This window comes from Parasteatoda tepidariorum, chromosome X2 (genome assembly GCF_043381705.1).
Source record: "Parasteatoda tepidariorum isolate YZ-2023 chromosome X2, CAS_Ptep_4.0, whole genome shotgun sequence".
Taxonomy (NCBI): domain Eukaryota; kingdom Metazoa; phylum Arthropoda; class Arachnida; order Araneae; family Theridiidae; genus Parasteatoda; species Parasteatoda tepidariorum.
In genome coordinates, this window is record NC_092215.1 from 28,103,861 (window position 1) to 28,130,065 (window position 26,205).

Here is a 26,205-nt window from a genome sequence, read left to right on the forward strand (position 1 = left end):
TTTTTTTACCGTTATCTACAAGTAAATGAAATTTAAAAACCGACATAAACTTAGTTGTTTCATTATAAATGCCACTCATTTTATTGCTTCACACTTAATTTCGAAAGAATCTTTTAAATCCTTGAGAAACATTACAATCCATTATTGTAATTATATCACTGTTAATGATGGCCCGTTGTGGCTCAAGCGTTTCAAGCCCATAAACCAGAGACTTCACTGAACTTTAAATTTCTATTGATATTTATTTAAATTTTTAAAATAAATTTAAACCCACGGGAGATTTATTGCAACGACAGTTAAAGGACACAGTTTCTTTACTCAAAACTTGTTTGCTGACCAAATGAATGATAAAGAAAGAGTTTCTAATGTAGGTCAACACGTGCTAAGCGAAACCTGTCTATCAATTTCACTACTTCACTCTCTGAGATAGGATGGACAACACGCATAGCTGCTGGAAATGATTATCTATGAATGACCAAAAATCGTTCATGCTGAACTTGATGATACTTTGTCTCTGAAGATCATATAGCCTATTGAACTTCATTTTTTATCTTCCGATTTCTCTCTACCGGCATTTTTTTTGGTTCGAACTTTCATTTTCCTTCAAGCTTTGTTGACTTATTTTAGCATATAGAGCGAGGTTTGAATGCTTTTTTCTGCTCATTTGTGAGTAAGATTTTATTGAATGCTGCATTTTTCAAATATTAGCTATCATGTAAGTTTTTTTTGATGCATTTTAATCTTTAAATCGTGGTGCCAAATTTGTAATAATTTAAAAATTAGGATCAGATTTTATTGAGGAATAATGGCATTTCCTTGGTACTTGTTAGTACAAGTATTACTTTTAGCTGATATATCTCAAGAATGTGCTCTTCCGTTCTGGTGGAATCAGCAGTATAATTTCCAGCCATTTTCTTCGCAAGGTGGAGCACCCAAGACGACATATAGGTATAGGCAAATGATACATAGACAAGATCCTAATAATTATGTTCATGTTGAAGAATATAGTGAATATACGTGGTTTGAACATAGCTCTAATAATAACAACAACAACAATAATGAGTTGCCAAATCAGGTTTTGCCACAAGATATTCGTCATATGACTAATGTTGTCTTTGGTAAAGATGCCAACAGTCATAATTTTGGATTCCCTCAAACGTTTGGATTTGGTTTTCCTGGAAAAACCAATCGAGGAAACCTTCCAAATCCGCACGAAAATACAAATAACATAGTTCCTAAAGGCGTCGGGGATGAGACAGTGCCGCAAAATCCAAATCAAGTTGGTTCAAATAGCATCGACAGAAAGAATCCTTTTGATGATACAAATGGAATGATTCCTATGCCAGATACCACTGGTGCAGAAACAACATCTCGTCCAAGTAGCATCCGAACAGCTCCTGATACTACCAGCAGTATTTTAACATCTTCTGCCACAAATTCAATCCCAACATCTCTTGAAACAAATGAAATGGCGACTGAAGAAGATGTGCGCCAAACATCGCCAGAAGTCCCTAACGTTGATTTCGAAGCACCAGATCGAGAAAGGAATGAAAATGAAAATTTAGAAGTGTCTAAAGTTGGCGATGAAGATAATGATTTAGAAGCCAGTAGCGCAAACAGAGCTTCGGCTAAAATTAAAGAAGAGGAAAAACAGGAAAAGAAAAGTTCGACAAGCTTCTTTGGTGGATGGTTTGGGAAAAGAAATGAAAATGAAACTGAGCCTTGTAAAGTGTCTGGAACTGATATCCATTCTTTAAGAAGTATGATTGAAAATATGTTTAGTTTTCCAAGAGAGCATATTATCAATCCCGAAAGTAAGGAGAAAGTCAGAGAAGATATCATAAATAAGTTTAGGAATTTTGGATTGCAAGTTTGGACTCAAAATTTCACTACACCTTTGATGCCTAGTGCGGTATGTTAGTTTTTTACTTTCCTTATTTAATTATAATTTTCTAAGAATCTTAAATATTTATTAAATATTATTTTAAAATGATTTCATTTTCGCGGTTAAATTATATTGGATTTATTTAATTAAAAATATTTCCTTAATTTTCTTAAATTAAAAATATTTCCTTAATCTCTGCGGTAGACTTAAATGCTAAAAGCTTTTTATAACAATTCATCTATTCTATTCCACGTAAAAAATAATTATTGAAAATTATTTATTGTTTTTTATTATTTTATTTAATAATAGTCTTGAGAATTCTTTTAAATTATGATTTCCACTAATTAATCTACTAAATTACGACAAAATTAGATTTCTCGGGAACTATTCGACTGGATTTCGTTCAAATTCTGTATTTTTCCATATAAAATTACATTATTTGAAATGATGTAAAAATTTGTATACCTTACAATTCAAAATCATTTCAACTATTATTAAATGAAATAATTAAAAATAATAAGTAATTATTAAAAATTATTTTTGTATGTGGAATTATCTTTGGATTGCCAATTTTTAAATGTGTGCAAACATTTTTCAATTCGCTCAATAATTTTTCAAAATGTGGCGAAATTCGTAAAAAGTAAAATTAGCATTAATTGGTTTAAACTTTGGATCCCTCTCCAGACCAAAATATTGGGACCATACTTCCCAGACAGCGGCTACCCCTGTATTTTGAGGGGCTGAAATCGGAATTTGTCTGGAAAAAAAGGTATGTTTATTCAGAGAACGTACATTTTTGTGTCACAGTTCTTAACTTAAAATATAGTCTTCGATAACTAATTATCATATTTGAGGTCCCACTCTCAAACCATTAAGATTGAATGGTAATACTTGAAAATCCGATCATAAGATCAAAAGTTATTCAGGGTGTTTCGCTTTTTTTTTTAACGCTGTTCTTATTGTTAGTTTCAGATTTGATCAGAATTTGTTTCAGATAACAAATAAGAAATTCTTATTTGTTATCTGAAAAAAAAAATTGATAAAAAAATCATGTTTGTTTTTAATGTACGGAATGTTTGCTGTGGGTTCTTTAATTTTTTATTTTCATTCGAAAATAAAATTCTTATTCGTTTTCTATGTACTCCAATAATTTAATAAAACCTAATTATAAATAAATAATTCATTAAATTATAATAATATTGGAAAAATTTGAAACATGTATATGTAATAGGTATTGGATTGAAATTAATGGATTGGTAATGTCTTTAAATATGCATCGCTGCCAACTCTTCCCGGTTTTCCCGGAAGATTTTATTTTCATATTTAAAGTGATAGCGAAATTCATGTTATTTCACTAAACGTTTTGAATTATATTAATAATTTTAAATCAGTTTGACCACCACTACATATAAATAATTACAACAAATATATAAAAGCATATTAGTCCTTACGATAGCGAATTTCAACCTGATTAAAATATAAATATATTTTTGAGGAAGATAGTTTTGCGGTAATTGTTTTACTACCACTTGGAAAATCCATTCTCGAAAAGAGTGAATGTTGGCAGGTATGAATATGCAATATTAATTCTGCTCAGTTCTCTGAAAATTTAGGACTTTAATAATTGATCAGATAAATAAATGAAAAATTAATAACAATAAAATAATGTTGGTAATACGATATTTATATTGATTGTGTAATAAAGTGTTATTCTTTTGCAAACTATTGCCTCATATTTCACCTTAACAAAACAGAGTGATATAATTAAATAAATGCATGCAAAAATATTAAAATTATTTCTGATTTAAGCTAGATTGTTTTCTTCTATCTTTATTGAAGGACATTGTTGTGTGATGGAATCAAATATGTATACAAAATATAAGGTATTTAACCTTGACATTTCTTAATCACCGTGAGCGATTTTTTTTCTTCTTAATTGTCCTATTGTTATTGACGGTTGTCATTTGGACTAATGATGAGGTCAAATAATACTTTGACTTTTTAGAAAGTGATATAGTATGGTTCCTTACGACGAAGAGTTTTTTACTTTTCGACAATACTGTCATTTTATACTCAAAATTGATTAATAAGAAAATTAGCAAAACTATATTTATATTGTTTACTATTTTTTATTTTATTTCCCCAATATAAATTTGTGTAATAATTACAGATATCTTGACGGTGGTCATTTGGACTAATGATGAGGTCAAATAATATTTTGACTTTTTAGAAAGTGATATCGTATGGTTCTTTACGGTGCAGGGTTTTCTACTTTTCAACAATTGTGTCATTTCATTCTCAAAATTGATTTTAAAAAATGCAAAAATAAAGTTTTGACTTAGCTAGTTCGAGTCAGAAAAATCAGTTAAACATTGAATTATAATCTGGTTCACATTCGCTTCAGACATAATAAGGTGTTAAATTGAATTAATTATATTGGCGTACAAGTTGAGCTCTAGAATCGTGTAATCTTTGCTGAGATGTACGATAATATGGTTCAGCTTTGAATAAGTCAAAGAAGCACAAGTTTGAATCAAGTTAAAGAAGAGCGATATTACGGTTCAACTTAGTACCACATTAACTATAACCTAGTATCTTTTAATCAAGTTAAAGAAGTACGATGCTACACTAAGAAAAAGAGTATGGTCAAAACTTTCAAATTATGGTAAAATTTACCGTGTTTCTGGCTCTATAAGAGCACCAAAAAGCTTGGTTGTTTTTACTGAAGCGCTTTTGGTAATGATTTTGGTAAAATTGGTTTGGTAAAATGGTTTTAAAAATAGGAGATAAAACTTGGTATTTTTTTTAATACCTTAGAGCATGGCATAAAAGTCATTTATGCGGTTAAATTTACTTTTCAGTTTTGTATTTTTTACTAAATGTGTGGTAATAAGAGCTATAATTTTGATGACCAGAAATGCCGGTAAACGTTACAACATGAACGTAAAAATACCAAATGAATAATTTAAATACCGTATATTTTGGTTTAATTAACCTGAACTGCGTTTTTCTTTTTTACCGGAATTGCCAGTACCATACAGCATATTAATTTAACCGGATTTTTTTTCTCCGTGTGTGATTCAACTTTGCACTATACTAACTCTAAACTAATATCGTTTAATCAAGTTTAAGAAATTCGATACTATAGTTCAGATTTGCACTATATTAACCATAATCTAGTATCGTTTTATCAAGTTTAAAAAGTACGCTACTATGGTTCAACTTTGTACCATATAGTAAGGTGGCAACAAGTTTGAACGATATTAAGGTTCAACAGCCTCTAAAATTACTGACAGAGTAGTTATTAATCTTTCACAAAAGCATAAGTCTTCGATTATGAAATTTAATTTTGTTGTCCAAAAGTCAGAACTTAAATTAAAAATCAAATATTTGTTATCAATTGAATGCTGTCAAAAATGTCTTCAAATTTTCGGTATTCAATGTTAAAATTTTTGGAATGAATTGAACCATATTATATAGTGAAAATTAAACCATTTAAATCCGATTAAACGACTCTATGATACAACTGAAACAGACACATTGTTAAAATTATCATCAAATTAAGAATGCAGCAAATTTGCATAATAATATGGTTAAAGGTCTTAGAATATAAATAGGTTTGTTACTTTAAACAATCCATCTCATTCCATGCTATTTTTCAGAATTTTTACTTCTGTTACGGTGTTCCATGAATTTTGTAGAATTTTAGGCGCAGGGTTCTTAGGGGCCTTCTCACCCCCCCCCTCCCCCAAAAAAGCAAGATTTAGCGTGGCTATATGAAAAATGCAATGAAATTTGGTTTTGATAAAAAATATTTCTCGTAAAAATAGCAACAATACTAAATAAATCGTACTGAAATGTTTTTATGTTCTAAAATTGTTTAAATGTAATTATTAAAAAATTTCAAAAGCATTATTTCTGAATAGCATTAACTAATTTGATAATTCTGAGCAAATATGATACATAACATACCAAAAAGATAAATTGAAAACTTAGAAAATGATATAAAATACTTTTAAATTTTTGTTATAAATTTTTTTTTAAAAAAAGTGAGAAAAAGATATAAATTATTTTCTAAAGACCATCTGTAGGGAAGAAGTTAATAAGATGAATAAATAAATAAAATTATTTTCGTTAAGTATCATAACAGTGTAAACTCACAATTTTAATATTATGTCCGCTATATAAAACGATTTCTGAAATTTAAACTAAAACTTATTTTCCTGACAAAGTATACTTTTATTGAAATATAGCTTTATCTAATTTGATTATTTTGAATAAAATTGAACTAAAATAATTAAAAAACATAAAGCACATAACAAAAATTAAGAAAATTATTTTTTAATCAAAAATTTTTCTTTTTGTAATTCGTAAGATCAAATTATTATAAAAAATAAATTAGTTCATTTTGTAAAGTATCATAAATATTTATATTCACAATTTTAATTAAATTTTTATTAAATGTTATAAAATGAAGTATGAAACTAAAAGTTTAAAACTTATTGAACCACAAAAAAACATAATTTCATTGTTAAATAACCTCATTTACTAATTCTGAAGAAACAGTGAAAATAGATAAAATAAAGCCGGAAACTTAGAAAACAATATAAATTGTTTCTCTGGAATCCCGTTAAAAAATTAATATCAAAAATTTTTTAACCTATATTTATGATCGTGATCGATAAAAAACAAACGATCTAATTGTAAAATTTAGTATTTTTCTCTTAGAGAGCTGGCAAAAGCAATTTTGTAATTTCACGAAAAGTGATTTCATCGTTTCAATAAAAGAAATTGATAGCTTCGATTGCGAAAAAACCAGTGATTTGCCAGACGATATGATGCAACTGACTTACATTTGTCTTTTTCTTTGTTTTCTTTTTAAAAACTGAATATGATGATGCGACTCTATCTTCTTCGTTTTTCGTAACAAAAGAAAATAAACTATTACCTCATAAACACTCTTTTTTTTCTTCAATGCTCTACTTTCGTTTCGCATCTAATGTTTCCGCAATTTTATTAAAGGGTGCATCGCCTATTTATTTTGCGAGTAAAATTAATTCTATAAATTATGTATTTGAGGAAATCGTTTTCAAATCATAAATCAGACGATCTTTCAGAAAAATGTAAATTAAAGGCCTGAAATTGCCGATTTTTTTATTATTTCAGAATTTCATTATATTTAAATCGGTCATGAAACCTGTTAGGTAACAAATAGGAGCTAATATTTTTTTTTCGAAAATATTATATTTGGATCTAGGTTTGAGTGAGATTAAAAAATAGAATTTATTTAGTTTAAAAAAATCTTTTTCTTTTATTATCCCATTGAGACTTTGTAAAATTTTATCTCTTTGAATTGACTATTTTGAGTTAATAGTTTAAAATTTGTTTTTCTGTTTGTATGTTTCCTCTAAGAGAGTGTTTACGTAAAAATGTAATTGATTTTACCCTCATTGGTGGGACGCTTTAGTAACAATAAAAAAATGATAAGATTGGTGGAAAATTTGATCCGAGTAACTTTTTGGACAGTTTCATGGCTTATAAATTTCTTATTATTTGAGTTTTGTGAGTTTGTTTTTTATGACTAAAAGGAATAAAAATACTCAATAAAAACATTCTACATTGATTAAAAAGAACTAAAAATTAAAATGTATCCCTTTTTATCTGATATTAAAAAATAAATCAAACATTTTAATTAAATTTAATTAACTGAATTTTTAAAAAAATATTTTTTTCGCATTTATGAACTTAATTTCTTTTACGCTACATATTTCTAATTGAAAATTGCATTTTCTGCAGATATTTAAATCTAGGGTCTCACGCCGATTTAAAAAGTTTTTTGGTTATTGCTTATTTAAAAGTTTCGAGTTTTGTAAATATGAGGTGATTTTTATAACTTTAATAAATTTAATTAATTGAATTTTAAAAAAAATATTTTTCTTCACATTTATGAGCTTAGTTTTGTTTAAGCTACATGTTTCTAGGGGAAAAAAATCACATTTTCTACTGTTATTTAATGCTAAGGTCTTACAACGATTTAATATGGTTTCTGGTCATTGCTTAGATAATAGTTTTGAGCTTTATAAATATGAGATGATATTTATAAATTCAATTTAAATCACTAAATTTTAAAAAAAAAGAATTTTTTTCACATTCATAAACTCACTTTCCTTTAATCTACATATTTAAGTAAAAATCGCATTTTCTGCAATTATTTAAAGCTAGGTCACAGGACGTACTTAATAAGATTTATGATTATTTCTTGCTTAATAGTTTTGAGCTTTATAAATATGAGATGATTTTTATAATTTTAGTTTAATTCACCAAATTAAAAAAAAAATTCTTCACATTTATGAACTTACTTTCTTTTAAGCTTCATATTTAAGTAAGAAGTAAAGCTCTAGAGTCATAGGACGTATTCAATAAGATTTCTGGCTATTGCTTGTTAAATAGTTTTGAGCTTTGTAAATATGAGATGATTTTTATAAGCTAAGCAAAGTTACTGCCCTTAATAACAGAGTTGGCCAAGGAATATAAAAACACCACAGTTCAAGTTCCTAAACTCGAAATTAATCTTTAATTTTAAACTATACATGTTATCTTACTGAAAAGACTTGACTGCGCTTTTAAACGAACAAATATTTTAAATATTTAAATAATTATTAGTTTTTTTAGATGATCGTCGATTCGACTGTGAGGATAACTTTCTAAATATTAAAGAACTAAGACCATCAACACTTTTCATTTTTTTAAAAAAAATTGTGGCTTTTTTTCATAAAGGCNGGAATCTAATATAGGTAAATTGTACTTCACATTTGGCAGACTGCGCATTTTACGCTCCAAGGAGCGGACAATCTAACAATCATCTGAAGCAGTTGTTTCTAAATATGCCAAAGTTTTACAAATCATTACCAAAAGCTAGTTTCCAAAATTTAATATTTCATGCCCAGAAAATCAGTGCTATGCTTGTTTAATCTTATATACGTGAACAAGAGTTTTCAACTATGAACCTTAGAAAAAATCATTTCAGAAGTAGACTAACAGAAAAGCATTTAGCCTTGTTCCTTAAAATAAGCATGTCTCACTGCGAACCTTAATATAAGGAGCTTTTAAAAATGAAATCGCAATTTCTTCATCTCACTAAATATTTAAATTAAAACTTGTATATCGCTTTTTTTTTCTTTTTAAATATTGAAGTTTTTACTTGCCCACCAAAATTTTTTTTCTTGATTTTTGGCCCTCGACCAAAAAAGTTTGCCCATCCCTGACTTATAACAATTACGAACTTACAGAACTTAGAGCTTATAAAAGTTATGAACTCAACAGTTATGAGTTCACAACAGTTATAAAATATCAGTTATTGCAACGAACTCACACACAACAGTTGTTATAACATATAAAATTGCAGACCTAACAGTAAATGTTATGAATTCAAAACAATGATAGCTTATAACAATTACGAACTCACAACAATTATAACTTATGAAAATTGAAACCTAACAGTAACTGTAATGAAATCATAACAGTGAACGCTTATAACAGTTACGAACCTTCAAAAGTCATTAAAAAGTATGTTATTATCTAAAAACCGTTTTTTTCATGGTATGAAATAGTCATCAAATAATAGCCTGAGTACAATTAAAAAAATATTTTTTTTTTTTTTTTTAAAAAAAGCTAAGTCACGAAGTACTTATTTACGCTATTATGATGTGGCTTTTTTTTGTCAGATAACATCAGCAAAAAGAAAAATAATTTAAATCAATAAAATGGTTTTCAATATCATTGACAACAAACCACAAATAATATGTTATATTTCTATTTAATTTATTACTAATACTCATCTATTAAACTTATAAAAGGTAGTCAAGTAAACTATAATACTGTTCTGAACAATTCAAAAGTGTTAAAAATGGAAGCATATAATAATAAAATCTTAATTGCTCTTCTACATAGGATAAAACCGATATTTTCGGTCTTCTAGTATCAAATTTAATTTAGTATTGATTTTCTGATAAACTTATTGAGGGTAGTTTACTGAAACATAAATAAAAATCTATTGAAACTTCATAAAATTAAATAATTGGTCAATTAAAAGTAAATTTCTCTACTCTGCAAACTCAAATACTGTTTAGAACAATTCAAAAGTGTTAGAAATGGAAGCATATAATAATAAAATCTTAATTGCTCCTCTACATAGGATGAAACCGATGTTTTTGGTCTTCTAGTATCAAAACTGATTTTCGTATTGATTTTTCGATAAACTTATTAAAGGCAGTCTACTGGAACATAAATAAAAATCTATTGAAACTTAGTAAAATAAACTAATCGGAAGAGTTTTTTTTTCTTTTCAAACTCAAATACAGTTTTGACTAATTCATAAGTGTTAAAAATGGAAGCATATAATAATTAAAATCTAAATTGCTCTTCTACATGGGATAAAACAGATATTATCTGTTTTCTAGTATCAAAATGTTTTTCGTATTGATTTTCTGAAGAACCTATTAAAGTTAGTCTACTGAAACATAAATAAAAATCTATTGAAACTTCATTAAATAAAATAATTGGTAGATTAAAATTGAAGTTTTCTACTTTGCAAACTCAAATAATGTTTCGAACAATTCAAAAGTATTAAAAATGGAAGCATATAATGATAAAATCCAAATCGGTCTTTTGCATGGGATAAAACAGATATTTTGGTCTTTTATCATCAAAAATGATTTTTTTTATTTCTGTGCATTTATTAAATTTTAATTCCTTTATATCACAGAAAAAGAATAATTTTGATTTGGTGCATTTCGTGAACAAATCAATACAATTTAGAAAAAAAGTGTTATACAAATCTTTAAAATGAAGTATTTATTTCCATTATTGTAACACAGCTTACCTTATTAAGTAGCAACAGCAAAAATAAAATGTTTTAATGAGTAAACTGGTTTGCAATATCGGAAAGTAAATTTAAAAAATAAATACATCTTTTGAACTAAAATAAAAGATAATCTATTGAAATAGAAATAAACATCTATTGAAACTGTGAAGTTTTCTTTATTGCAAACTCAAATTCTGCTTTGAACAATTCAAAAGCGTTATAACGGAAGCATATAATGATAAAATCGAAATTACTATTCAAGAGATAGGACATGGGTCAGCTTTGTAAGATTTATAAACGAAGAAATGGACACATCATTGACCAAATATAAAAGAAAGAGGAAAGAATGATGTATTAAAATGGCGATTTTAGATTTTCAAGGTTTTAAGAATAATGAAGGAAATTAAACAGTAATTGTTCATAGAATACGTTTCAGTATGTCAAAGCTGCTTATATTATCTTAAAAGTATGTAAAATGAATTTAGTGAAAAGTAACATTTATATCTATTGTAGTTAGATTGTGTAAACATTTTCAAAATAAATATCTAGTATGCAGCGCGGTACCGTTATAACTTCTTATTTAATGATTGCAGTTTAACGTACTAAGATAAAATCTTAATGGTTCAAGGGTTTAACCTTAATGGTTCAAGGGTCTCGAGCGCTGATAAAAAAGTATGGTCAAAACTACCAGAATAGGGTAAAACTTACCGTGTTTCTGGCTCTATGGGATCACTAAAACACTCCTTAATTTTTGCCGAAGCGTTTTGGTAATGATTTTTGGTAAAATTAGCAATAAAATACGGTTTTTTAATACATGATAAAATTTGGTAATTTTATCATATACCTTAGAGAATGGCATAAAACTATATGAATATGAAAACTACAAATACAAAAACTATAAATATAAAAACTATAAATATGAAAATCAGAATTTTCGGTTAAGCATATGAACGGAAAAATTACAAATGAAATGGTTAGTTTTATATTTTGGTTATATTAACCAGAATTAGGTTTTTTGTTTTGTTTTTTGTTTGTTTACTAGAAATGTCATTACCATAAACTCTAAACTCAGTGGCGTGACAGCCCATAGAGGGCCAAGGCCTACTGTGATCATCTCAGTTTTCTTGACCTTGGGCTCTGGGGTGCAGGAGCAGATGTTCCGGTTAGGTGGTCAGCCGAACGCGAAACCCCCAGTGTTTAGTTCCCAACATGCTTGGTACTCATTTATCGACCCACTGAAGGGAGGAAAGGCTGAGTCAACCTTGCCCGTCCCGAAGATCGAACCCAGGACCTGTGGCACGGGAGCACGGAGCGCTACCACTCAGCCGCCGGGCGTCTGTCATTACCACACAGTACGATAATCTAACTAGAATTTTTACTCCAAGAGTAAACATTTTAAAATAAATAGTTAGCGTGCAGTGCGGTACCTTAAAAGCTTTTTGTCTAATGTTTAGATTTTCACGATCTAAGATGCAATCTTAATGGTTCAAGGGTCTAACCTTAAGTACGCTAATTGTATAGACGAGATAATAAAGTATAAATAGATACTTTCTCTGTAGTTATATTTATAGTTTTTTTTATCGCATTAATGCGTTTGATTTCTTCCAAGTAGAGCTTCTGAATTAGACAGGCCGACTTATCATTTATTGTTGGAGCAAAGAGCTAACATAGGCACAGCGAATAAATATTTTCAAGAGGTAGTTTATTAATTGTAATTCTTGGTTTAATGAGTTCGATTTAGTAGATTTTAATCCACCACTATTTCTAAACAATTCGTAGGCTTATATAATTCACCACTTTATAGTATTTATTACATGCTTTACATTTTAAAAAGCAAGAAAATATTGTCAACTATTTGCAAAATTTACTTTGTAGTTATTTACCGTTTTTTAAATTTTTTTGGAGTGTCCAGAGCAGTTGACATCTCTGTAATAACATAGCTAATACTAACATAACGTTAACTTGTGAACTTGTTTGCTCCAATATTGCTTGATAGGTCAGCTCTGATAGTATAAGAGCCTTACTTCCAAGTAACAGATAAAAATCGTATTCATGCAGTTATTTTTATAAGTGGAATAAATACTTCTCCTCACCCATTTTCCAGACTCTTAAGAGATAGTGTTTCAATGAATTTAGAAATATTATCATAGGCTAATCAATTTAGGTGACGTTTATAATACTACATTTTTATGGAACATCAAAAAATAAATAAAAATAAACTATTTTAAAGCTTCAAATAGACTTGTTCCACTCTTAAAAATTATGGCTCATATGTTATCATCATTTAAAATTCAGGCTTAAGGATATCAGATTTGCCGGAGATATTCGTAAATCAATATTGCACAAAGAAAAAAATTCTGGTAAAATTACCGTATTGTATTGTAATGACATTTTCGATTAAGAAAACTATTATTCTGGTTTTAAAAAAAATTATTTGGTGTTTAAACTATTTATTTGCTGATTTTTCCATTCATATGGTAACAGCTAACCGGAAATTTTGATTTTTAAAATAATAGATCTTATTACCACTTTTTTGTATAATACAAAACTGAACACTAAATTTAATCGAATAAATAGTTTTTATAAATACTTTAAGGTTTATCACCAAATTTTATCACTTTTAGGTAATTTTATCACTTATAATAAAATCATATTTCATTGTTAATATTACCAGAATCATAACCAAAGCGCTTAGGTAAAGATTACCGAGTTTTTAGGTGTTCCCATAGAGCCAAAAACATGGTAAATTTTGGCATGTTCTGTTAGTTTTGACCGTACTTTTTTTTCTCAGAAAGCAATTTGAAAAAAAGGTCGAGCATTTTCTCTTTAATGGCGATTCGTTAAGGAAACAGCAAAAGAATAAAGGTTAAAAAAGAAAGAAAGAAAATAAAACCTTTTTTAAAAATGGTTTTTAAGTGTTGCTTTGCGTGATTGTTTCAATCTTCATCTCATTTAAATTTTGAAAGTATTTATGAGAAATTAAAGGAAAATAAAATTACCGTTATGGTTAAATTCCTTATTCTTTTTCGGTACTGAGTAAGAATTCTAATGACAATTCAAAGCATTTAGATATAATGATAAGAACACACTTAACTTTTAAATTTTAATAGAAACGAGTTTTGTTGAAAAAATTAACTAAACTTTTGAAATGGAAAATATAGCAGTTCTTAACAGATTAAGAGCAAGATATTTTCATATTGTGTTCATGAACAGTTAGAATGAACGTGTTAAAATGGTTTTAGCAATTGAAATAAAATCCTTGAATTTTTTTTCATAACTATACGTGATTATCAGTCATTATTTCAATATTCATTTGACCTTGTTTATCGAGAATTGACACTAATTCAAAATAATAACATTGCGTTCTGTAAATAAACTTTTCAAAGCAAAACAAATTAATACATTTTTGTCTTATTTTGTTGTTTTGTTTATAAACAGGATTTGTAAGTTTTATGCTAAATTTTTTCGGAATTTATGACTGCTGTATGAAGTTTTATATATGTATGGAACATTATAATGTAACATTATGATCAATCACATTCATTTTCAAGTTTTTCAGAAGAGCTTTTTTTAAAAATCAAGATTACCACTATTATGGTTTTTTTGGTGCAAATTACTGAAACTTAAAAAGTATGTACCTAGAAACAATACTAAAGAGCGGAGTTTATTGCAAAATTTTCAAATTTCGAAAAAGTGCTTCTTAATGCTGTATTGATTGAAGCCATTTCATAACAAAAATTAAATATTATCATTCTTAACTTAAGGGTGCTAAATGACACTCTTTAAATTTGAATTTATTTTAAATTTACTCCTAAATTAAAAATGTAATTGATGACCATGGGGGAATATAATGATAAGCCACATTTTAAAATTATTTGGTGAAGGGCATTTTTGGTGAAACACACAGCAATTTCCATGCCAGCAAAAAGATGTTTCTGTGTAATCTGCTGTGATCTAGAGGACATTTAAGAAACTTTTTAGATACCTAACTGGAAACAGTATTAAGAAACAGTATGATATAAAAATATCACCTTTGAAAGAAAATAAATGAGGTTTTCTACTATGGCCTAAGCCTAAGAGGCTAATTTCAGAATATTTATTATTTGTTATTTTTTTTATTCTTAATCACAAATCATTTTATTAAAAGCATCACATTATAAACTACGCATTACGTAAATAGTTTGAGAATCGCTTGTATGACTCATCATTTAACTGTTTAATATACTTGAAAAAAAATTTGGCTTGCTTAGATTAATGTTTTTGAAACTACTTAATAAAGTCTATGTTAGAAGTATTAATTTATCCTAACACTTACAATAATAACTGTTCAATTAATATTTTGCTTAGTTGAATATTGAATGGAAAGCGTTCCGCTACTGTTAGAAAATTCAAAAGAAAGTATTTTGTCCAAATCACTCATGCAGAAGTTTTCTTTTGTACTCATGGTCTCATTTGCCATGTTTGAAGCACTGGTAATGATTTTGACCTTTTTGTTTACAATGAGAAATATTTTGTGTAATCAAACAGCAGATTCTTTCCATCATTTACACTCTATATAAAAACATATAGCATAAAAGTAAGTTTTTTTATACACGGAGAAAAAATATACCGTATTTTTAAGTAGTAAGTATATACCGTAGTAAGTTAAAATTACCGTATTGCATGTGTGCATTTCTGGTTTAAAAAAAAAAACTACTTCTGGTTTATTAAACCAAAATATACGGTATTTAAACCATTCATTTGGTGATTTTCCGTCCACGTGATGATTGCTTACCGAAAATGCTGGTTTTCAAAATTATAGTTCGTATTAACACACATTAAGTAAAAAGTACAAAACTAAAAAGAAAACTTTTTCCAAATAAATGGTTTTTATGCCAGACTCTAAGTTATCATGATAAAACTACCAAATATTACTACATTTTTCAATTTTTATCACGTATTACTAAAACCATATTTTATTGTTAATTTTACCAAAATTATTCGAGGGACCGGAAAGTAATGTCGTTTCGATGCATTTGATATTTGTTATGAAGATTTTATTTTAAATCAATAATGTATTCACCCTCGTTATCAACAACCTTTCAATGTCGGATCGAAAATGAATCGAAATGGTTCGAAAAAAATTTACTGGTTTTTAAGACTAACGAATACTTAATGAACCGAAACGACATTACTTTCCGCTCCCCCTTATATTACCAAAGCACTTCGGTAAAAACTACTGAGCTCTTTGGTGTTCCCATTGAACCACAAACACTGTAAATTTTACTATATTATGATAGTTTTGATCATACTTTATTTCTCTGTGTAAGCATTTACATCTTTTAACCTTCCGTTAGTCGCGCACTTGTTTCCGACATGGTTAATCGCGTTGCATCTATGAGGTGTTTCTGATTTTTTGAAAGCCAAATGAAATTTNGAACCACAAACACTGTAAATTTTACTATATTATGATAGTTTTGATCATACTTTATTTCTCTGTGTAAGCATTTACATCTTTTAAAAACATAATATTTTTTTAATTATCGCGAAAAAATACTGTTGTTTACTATTGATTACAAACAACCATAAACCATTACAAGCAACCACATTTTTTAAATAAAATAATTACATGTTTTTTTCGTATAGTGAGATGAATCAGGAAAAACTTGAGTTGAAGAGTTTAGTGGACGAAGCAGGTAAGGGATATTTTCAGGGGTATTTAGTAGTCAGGGAAAATAAATTATGGAATGTTATGGGTACGTTTATAATGTAACAGAATAGTTTTTGCTTTTACTTTAATTTCAACATTACAAAACCACACTAATTCTGAGTATGCTTGCGCTATTTTTTATTTCAAATTAGAGAATAGAAAATAAAATACAGAAAGTTTTATTAATTAAATAAGAATTATTAATAAATCCATAGTAATATAGTTCGCATACCACTTTTTACATCATCCCCTGATTATAGCTACACTGAAAATGTCACTTACCTGTTTCTTCCACTAAGCTCTTCTTTTATCTAATTATTCAAAAATATTTAGTTTTTATTTATAATGCTTCAAAATTAGTAAACAATAAAATAAATTTGCTTATGTTTTGATTCTCTTCTGCTACATAGGTGTTAGGAATATATATGTTAAAAAAATTGTTTCCCTTTATTATAAAATTCCTTAAGAAGTTTTGGCATTGCAAAAACTTTCTTGCTTCTAAATTTTAGAATATTTTTTTCCCAACCATGTGACTGCGATTATTACATTTTGAGTATAATAAAAAGTGAAAAACAATCATTCAATAAAATTCATAAATCCAGGGAAAAAATTTTTTTCATCCAGAAATGTTAATTATTTAAAGTTTTGTTTTTTTGAAAAAGTACAATAATCATAAAGTTTGATTCATGAAGTTTTATAGAGAATAAATTCTTCCTTAAAGTTTTGCTTAAAAAAACATTAAATCCTGCTATTCATAAATTTTGAAACACTGAAAAAGAGTTTGTTATTTACGTAAGATTTACTAATTTTCAGTTTTTAAAGAATTGAACTAATCACCCAATTATTTTCGCAAAATTACAACTAAATGAGCAAAAAATTCAGATTCCTGTAACTTTATTTTGAAACAATACATTTCGGATTTAAGAAAATGTTATAATAATCATGTATTTTAAAAACATAACATTTCAGATTTATGAAAATGTTATAATAATCATGTATTTTACAAACATAGCATTTCAGATTTATGAAAATGTAATAATAATCATGCAATACAATTCTTATGAGTGTTTTTATTTGGTTAAAATTAGTTAAATAGTTTAAAGGATGGATTTACACACAGTTTTTAAATAACTGAAATAATCATTCAATTATTTTCATAAAATTATAACTAAATGAACAGAAAAGAACAAAAAATTCAGATTCCTATAACTTTATTTTAAAAACAACATTTCAGATTTATGAAAATGTTATAATAATCATGTATTTTACAAACATAACATTTCAGATTCATGAAAATGTTATAATAATCAGGCAATACAATTCTTATGAGTGTTTTTATTTGGTTAAAATTAGTTAAATAGTTTAAAGGATGGATTTGCACATAAATGCGCAAGCACATAGATAGTGTGATAATACGCAGATATGCAACACATGTAGCAGGTAGCATATAGATAGTATGTTAATTTTAATCATCGAGTAGACACTCAAGGAATATGAAAATAGTTAAAAACAAGTAATTATTTCGTAAGATTCAAAGCATTATACTTTTCGTAAGAACAAAACAAGATTTAAAATGCACGACTTAACGGAGATGCATTCAAAAAAACTAAATCCAAGGATATAACTTAAAACAATGTAGTATAAAATGAATAAAGGAAGAAAAATACAGTGAAACATAATTGCAAATCGGCTTTGAAAACTTAGATAAACCCACGAACGAGTACAATACTAAACACTGAATAAATGAGTATTTTTAATGCGTTCCATGATGTTGAAGCTACTTTGTGAGCAGTGCAAGATAAGAGTACAAGGCATTGTTTTTAAGTTGTTGCGCATCAAGTTATTTCTAAAAGTAAGCATTTTTATAAGATTGGTATTTCGTAGGTAACCTTTTTATTTTGGACCTAACACAAATGCGCGCGTAACAATATAGATGTAATTCAAAATGCGTATTTAACGAAATAGACATAACTCAAGAAGTGTGTTTAAAAATGGACATGACTCTAAATGTGTATTTAAGAAAGTAGATATAGCTCAAACTGCGTTGCTAAAGAAAATAGACATAACTAAATGCGTGTATGAGAAAATGAGCATAGCTTGAGATGCATGTTTAAGAAAATACGAACAGCTCATAATGCGTGTTTTAGAAAATAGACATAACTCAAATGCGTGTTAAGAAAATGAATAGTTTGAAATACTTTATTAAGAAAATAATTAGAGCTAGAGATGTGTGTTTAAGAAAATAAACATAACTCAAATGCGTGCTTAAGAAACTTTGCATAGCGTCAAATAAGTGTTTAAGAAAATGGGAACAGCTCGTAATGCGTGTTAAAGAAAATCAACATGCAAATTACGCAGAAATAAAGATATTTTCCAAGACTCAAAATGCAAGCTAATGTCAGATGCTAAATAAACTTCCTTAAAAATTGATAGCAGTATTGTAGTAGAAAAAAGTCCAAAGAAATTCTAGAATAACGCCCAATAAATTTCTTCTATTCTAATCTGTATTTTACTGTTTATGAAAGTTGCTGTTGCGTAAATTAATTACAATAATCTGTTCATTTATGAAAATTAAACAAATTATTAAAAGTATATTTAACATTTCCCCCCCCCCTTCTAAACCCTTCTGACTGTCCAGTTCAGCCATAAAGAAGGCCATAAAATATAGCTTTAATCCATTAACGGCTGAAATTCTCATACTGTCTCGTATACTTTTTTTCATAAAGATAGATATTGTAGCTTAATTATTTCCTTTTAAAGTTGTTCTCAGTGAAACAAAAACGTTCGTATTTGTCAAAATATATTAATATAAATAGTTATGTTTTGAACTGAAATTATGGATTCTTAATATTTTTTAAACTGAAGTTGCGATCGCATTAGAAATTATTAAAATGTTTGACGATAAAAGGCGGGCAAATTCTTAATCACTTCCAGTGGTGATTTGAGACTTAAAATTAAGAAAAAAATGAGTTCAGATTAAAATTAAGAAAGCTATAACGCTTCAAATGCTGAAGAAATTTCTTCAAAATATTAAAATACAAAAGAATTATTGCATGGTTTTTCCAGCTGCGTAATTCTAAGTCATCCCCTCATAGTTTGTTTGCATTTTGATATTTTGAGAAAAAATTTCAGCATTTAAAACCTTATGGTTCATTCTAGGTTTGTCTGAATTCATTATTTCTTTATTTTAAATTTCAGGTTAACTATATATGGGAAAGGGAATTTGTTATGAACGGTTTCTCCCTTGATATAGTGTTCGCTCAAACGCTTTTTCCTTACAACTTGTATAAAAAAATACTTTGTACAATGCCAAAAAAAGAAAAAAAACATACTACTCTGAATAAATTTTGATCCGATGATTGGATCTTCATATTCCAGGACTCAGTCTTAATGGTTTAAGGGGGTGACCTCAAATATGCCAATAAATAAGTACAGACGTTATTTTAAATTACGAAATCAGACACAAAATCTTACGTTCTAAATAAACATTCCTTTTTTTCGACGGATTCGGTATTCTGAAACTCAAAATATAGGGGGTGACCGCAATCTGGGAAAAATGGTTTCAATAGTTTCGTCAGGAGAGGGGTAGAAAGTTTGAACCCCTTCATGTAAATTTCACTTTTTGCTATGTCTTGCCATGTCGCAAGAGCTTTTCAAACGAGTTGGAAATTTTTTCTCACACAATAATAAAATTCGTTTATTCAAAAATAATTCCATGAAAAATCAACTTTTAGTAAATATGTATTTCCCCCCCCCCCCNTCCCCCCCCCCCCCTTATTTTATTTAAAAATAGTCGAAAAAATTTGGAGTTGTATGGTTAACAATTTTTTGCATTATTTTAAAAAAATTAATTTTACATGGCGAAATACAAAATCTGAGTGAAATCGGTCAAATAATTCTTGAGAAATCGAATTAAAAAAATACGATTTTTTTTTACATTTGGCGAACTGTATATTACTACATCGCAACATCAAAAGGGATGGATTAATGATGACATATTTTTACATAAAACCATTTTATTTTTAGGAACATGTCTTAACCTACATTTTAAACTTCTTGAATTTATTTTTGCTTTTACGCAACAAAAATTAGTTATCTTTTTTCTTGTTTTAGATTTGAAAACTCTCTTTAATGTTAATGAGAAATAAGTTTGTATATAAATAAATTGCATTGTTTAATTTTTTATAAAGATTTCTTGGTCTTGATTTAACCTAATTATCGATATGACTGCCCCGAAAAACAACTTTTCTCAATTACTAATCTTTGTATTCCTCAAAGTGCAAGTTTTAAAACTCATAAGATATAACTAAGAAAAAATTCACAACTTCGGAAATAGTTAAATAATCGTGACGAAATAAGGTATTATAATTTAAAACTTGATTACTTTCACCTAGTTAGTTGATGTATAATAGAGGAAGAAGAAATCTTAACTTGAATTGCTTTCAAAGTGAGTTGATTCTTTAGAAATGGTTACAAAATTTAGGACAGAGCATCTTTATCTAAATAAATTAATTTTTATTTCTTTTTTACCTATTCAAAACTCAAACGTCTAAACCCATATCAAAGCTTGCTTGTTTTCAATCACAATAAAAGGAAATTAGAATTGTATTGGTTTTCAACTAATTATAACGTTGAATTTTTAATTAACAAAGAATAATATTTTTGGGGTCGGCTACGAAAAAATATTTTTTAATTGAACATTAATTAATATTTGCAATTAATGACTACTCTGACTACGAAAATATTGAAGAAAATTAATATCTATTAATAAGATGTTATTAAATTAAATATCATATCAAATAAATTTTCTCATCTATTAGGAAATAAGTATGAATATGTGTAAAATATAGAGAAAAAAAAGTATTTTGTTTTTAATTGAAAAAGGAAAAAGAAATTTAATGTGAGAAAATTTTGAATGGTATTTTCAAATTTATCTATTTTTTAAAAAAGGGAAGTGATTTCATTTTTAAGTTCTTAAGCTGTTCATAAAGTAATGGTGTTTTTTTATTAAAATAACAAGCGATTTTCTTAAAAGGAAATAATATTTTATTAATTCATATGTTGTTTTTTCTGGTCCAATTTCTTTTGCCATATTTTTAGCAGTTGCATAATTCTACGCTTATAAAATATTTGTTCCCCTCTGGCAAAAAACTGATGCAAGCGATTTTGAACTTTTTATGTGAAGTAAAGGTTTTACCGCCTAAACAGTTTGTAGAAACCAGAGCAAATATTGCAGACAATCCATTTTTCGTTCACAGTGACGATTCTCTTCAAAAATTGCTAATTTTCTTGACGTTTGAGATGCAAATCACAGACGTCAATTCGACGTCGCAAATTTCTTTCCGTAAGAACATGAGAAATCCATAAGTTGAGCTTTGAGATTAAGCCTTAGATTTTTCAAATGATCAAGAATGGTCGAATTCAATAATTTAATCTCTCAGCCACCTCATGAGCTGTTATTCGTCTGTTTTCATCAATTAATGCATTTATTGTGTCGGCTTAAACTGGCCTAGTGCATCTTCAGGCATCTTAACACGTTCACACCGGGGTGACCTACCGGTGGGTCACGCAAGATTGTCTCATCTTGGCAGCGCACCGGAGTAAAAACTGGTAACAATAAATTTAATTTTTTAGTTTTTTCCCGGGAATAATAAAAACACATAACTACCAATTGTTTTTAACGGATGCAATTTTTATATTGAATTGCTTCTTCGCCGTGATAAATTTCCTTACAGTGAATTGTTGATGTTGAGAATAGATTAACTCCTCCCGAATATTATCTAATATTGAAATAGTTCTTCTACCAGTATTTTCTCTTTTCCCGGCGCAAACGTGTTAATCAAAATTTTGTAAGATCGAAATTTAGCAAACCAGATTAGGCACTGACGCGCTGTTAATTCATCTTCTTTATGCATATAGGAAAATTCTTTTCTTGCTTGAACAGCGTTTTTATGCTTTTATAGTAAAAAAGTTAAATACGTTAAAAATTCTGCGTTTCACTTCCATGTTTGAAAGGGAACCAATCAAAAACTACTGAGCAGAAGCAATCGAACTTATTCAAAAGAACGCTTTGTAATATCAGCTTTCAAAATCTATAATGATTATGTGGCTATAAGGTGAAGTTAGTTGTGATAAAATATATTTAAGTCCCTTGTTGTGGAAAAAAACGAAATTACATCTCGAACAATCCAATACTTAAGGCAAAAATCGCATTTTCTGTCATTATTCTCTGGAGGTCATCATGCGCTCTGTTGTCATATTTTCTTAATTTCTCACGTTTCATCAAGGAAGTAGTCAGCAGGTTTTGCATTTTAGATACTTAATTAAAGCAACATAATCTAAAGTGTTATTATCACCTGCTCTTGTATGTAACAGATGTCTTCTTAATTATTAATGTACTTAATTCATTCGAATTTTCATTACTATGACAAAAATATTCGAGTTGGTAGCTTTTGTAAAGTTCACTGCGGCATTCTTAATAAACTTCTCTTTTAAGTGTAATCCCATAAGTAGAAATTACGGAATGAATCTGCAGCACTATCTTCATAAATTTGAATTTGACTGTGATTTTGTCTCATCGCAATCAGAGATTCTTAGTGCCAAATTTCAGCTTAATTTAATTATTTATTTCATTAATCAACATATTCAATCAAATTCTTCTGAAAAATGTAACTATTCTTCAGCAATCGTCAAGCAGTGTAAATAAATTTGAAAAGACCATTAGGATATCATAGGCTGTAGAACCTGAGTTTACATAAGGACGCTATGATAAAATTATCGTAAAATGAAATGCCACAAACTAGCTTAAATTTTTAACACGTTGAATGCCACGCTAATTTTACATGGCTGCCCGTCTGGCCTTACAGTAAATAATTACAAACTAAATTTGCAAATATATGACAGATTTTGCTCGTTTTTTAAAAGCTTTAACATGACACATCTGTCATCATCATCAAAATATATCTGGGCGCGTGGGGCCGTTAGCGGCTTTTTTCCCATTCGTCTTGAATTGTGATCTTTAAGGTGGTTCTTNATAAAAAGCAAGCTGACAAATTGACTTAACACTAGAAATATTGATTGTAGACTTAAATTAAAAATAAAGATAAAACATGATTTGATATGTACAGTAATTGATTTTTGAAAAATGAAAGGCATAATTGATGAATATAGATAAATCATACCTTGATACATGATGAAATAACATATTTGGAGAAAATGCAGTGAATATATTTTATCAGAGAAGTATTGCTCATTAAATACAATAGAATTTTCAAAAGAATTTAACATGCAAAGTTGATATATATGTATGCATAAATTGGTTATATTATCAGAAAATAATTCTTAATGTAATTTAATTTAACTTAAGTAAAAGTCTGATGTGAAAAGTTCAGTGAATTTAACTTGAGAGTCTTGAAAATAAAAGTAGAACTCACTGGGATTGAGATCATGACACATCTAAAAGAAGTGGTGAATTATATAAGCCTACGAATTGTTTAGAAATAGTGGAGGATAAAAATCTACTAAATTGAATTTATTAAGCCAAGATTCACAATTAATAAATTACCACTTGAAGATATTTATTCGCTGTCCGGAGCAAGTTGGCATCCCTGTGTATGTAAATAAAACTATTTTTGTGTGTTCTATATTGCATTATTTCCTTCAAACCATTTTAGTAACGATAATAAAGTAAAAAAATTGAACATTTACTCGAAATATGTGTTTCCAAAAATCTTGGCTTCGCCAGTCACCGGTGACCCTAATGGCATTCAACGTGCTAAATTAAATTATTTTTGCTGTAATAATCTTATAATTCTTCCATTCGTTCTAATTTCATTTCAAATTAAAAATTAATATATTCCGCTAAAAGTATTAAAAATATATAACCCAGTTCCCATAGAATCCGAAAATTATTATCTCCAGCAAAGATTACCAGGAAATCAAATTTAATTATCTTCTTTGTCGAGACATGTTAACCGAAATATGTCGAGATATTTGATACCTTTCACACATTTTTATTTTCAATTCTTTGTAAGATGAAACTTGTTTTAAACACAAAAGAAACTTTAAAAGGACGATTTCAATGACTTGATCGAATTGAAATAATCTAGAATAAAGTAAGGCAAAGATTACTTAAGAGTTCCTGATGAGGTCGGGGAAAAATCAGGTCAAAAAATAAATTTTAAATGCTTTTGACTCATCATTATATTGTATTGTGAAATAAAGAAGTAAGGTTCGTATTGATGTTATGTATTTTTTTTATTTTAAATCAAATAAGAGTTTTCTGAAGAAAATAAAAAGTTTATTTAAAATAATCTGACTTCCGGAAAAACGTTTGCTTCAAAATATTTTTCTGAAACTTTTTATATCTTAAAAAAGTGGTGAACTTTTTTATTTCGGACTCAATTTAAAATACAGAATTTTTAGAATGGAATTAAATTGAAAAGTGTATTTATAAAAATTTAAAAGCACTAAATGTGCATGATTTAGGAAATGGACATTGCTTAAAATTCGTAATTAAAAAGTAAATTTGATTCCATTTCTTAAACTACTCTTTTTGAGTATGGTACTTTTAAAAAATTTAGCTTTATTCTTCGTTAAGTTTTAAAAAAAATACAAGCGAATTTTCAGGTTGATTTTAAATGCTCATTTCTAAGGAGCAATGTTAAAAATTCATTTCATTGTTTAGCATTAAAAATTCGAATTTTGTGTTATGTTAAGTTTCTTAAACACACATTTTGAGCCTGTCTATTTTTTTCAAAGGCACATTTCACATTATGTCCATTCTTTTCAAACACGCATTTAAAACTATATCTATTTTCTTGAATACTATTTTCAGCTATGTCTATATTCAAACGTGCATTTCACGTTGAGTTAGGAATAAAAAAATCACCGAAGTTCGTAAACTTTAGTTAAATAATTTTAGATTTTACAATTATTTTCAAGTTTCAACTTTTCTACAATTATTTATTTATTTATTTACTAGTTTATTTGCTTTATTTATTTATTTTGAAGATCAGGGCACAGTCTTGGGCGTGCATTTAAGGGTTAATAAAATAATAATAAAGCGTTACGTGGGAAAGAACCAGATATTGGATTTTAAAACTTTATTAACACCTTTATACTGTTGAAACGCACTAAAAATGAGGTTAAAGATGAAATTATTATTCTTTTAGAACGCCTGACAGAACATGATAATAAATTTAAAAAAGCTGTTTAATTGCATATCTTCTTATTATTTAATAGTTACCGCTAGATATACGATTACAATACACACATTGTATATTAGTTCAGTAGAAAAAAGAACAATTTAAAACGTATTTAAAACTAATTAAATTACAACAACTCATAACTCCTACTCATTTTTAATTCAGTAAGTTCAAGACCTAATAATATAACAATAAATAAATTAATTTTTCCCAAGATGGCGTAATAAGAAGTTACGCTTATTTGCATTAAAAAAAGATTTTTAATTATTTAGATCGAGTACACACCCATTTTTAATGTAATCTCACGATTACATTAAAAAAAATTAATGTAGTTTTAGAAGATAGGAAATTTTCATAATAGGTTTCGCAAATGTTAAATTTTATTTTCGCACCCCATTATGTGTTTAGATCATAAAATGTCAACTAAAACAAAAAAATAAGCGAATATCAAGGAAAATAAGTGTATTTCTTTATTTGAACTTTGATAGTTCCTAATTCTTGGGAAATATTTCTTGATTCCTTTCTAAAAGTTGTCATGCGCATTTTCCTGGTTAATTCAATT

The 26,205-nt window shown here is 27.8% G+C and overlaps 1 protein-coding gene across 1 annotated transcript in view; it reads left to right on the forward strand.

The window, feature by feature from the left end:
- Positions 1–414: 414 nt before the first annotated feature.
- The window catches only part of LOC107443337 (uncharacterized), a 47,800-nt gene continuing 22,009 nt past the window's right edge, over positions 415–26,205 (forward strand). The window contains exon 1 of the mRNA XM_043041054.2: positions 415–1,912. Coding sequence (XP_042896988.1) covers positions 806–1,912 — 1,107 coding nt within the window. The 5' untranslated portion in view covers positions 415–805. The remainder of the gene's footprint in view (positions 1,913–26,205) is intronic.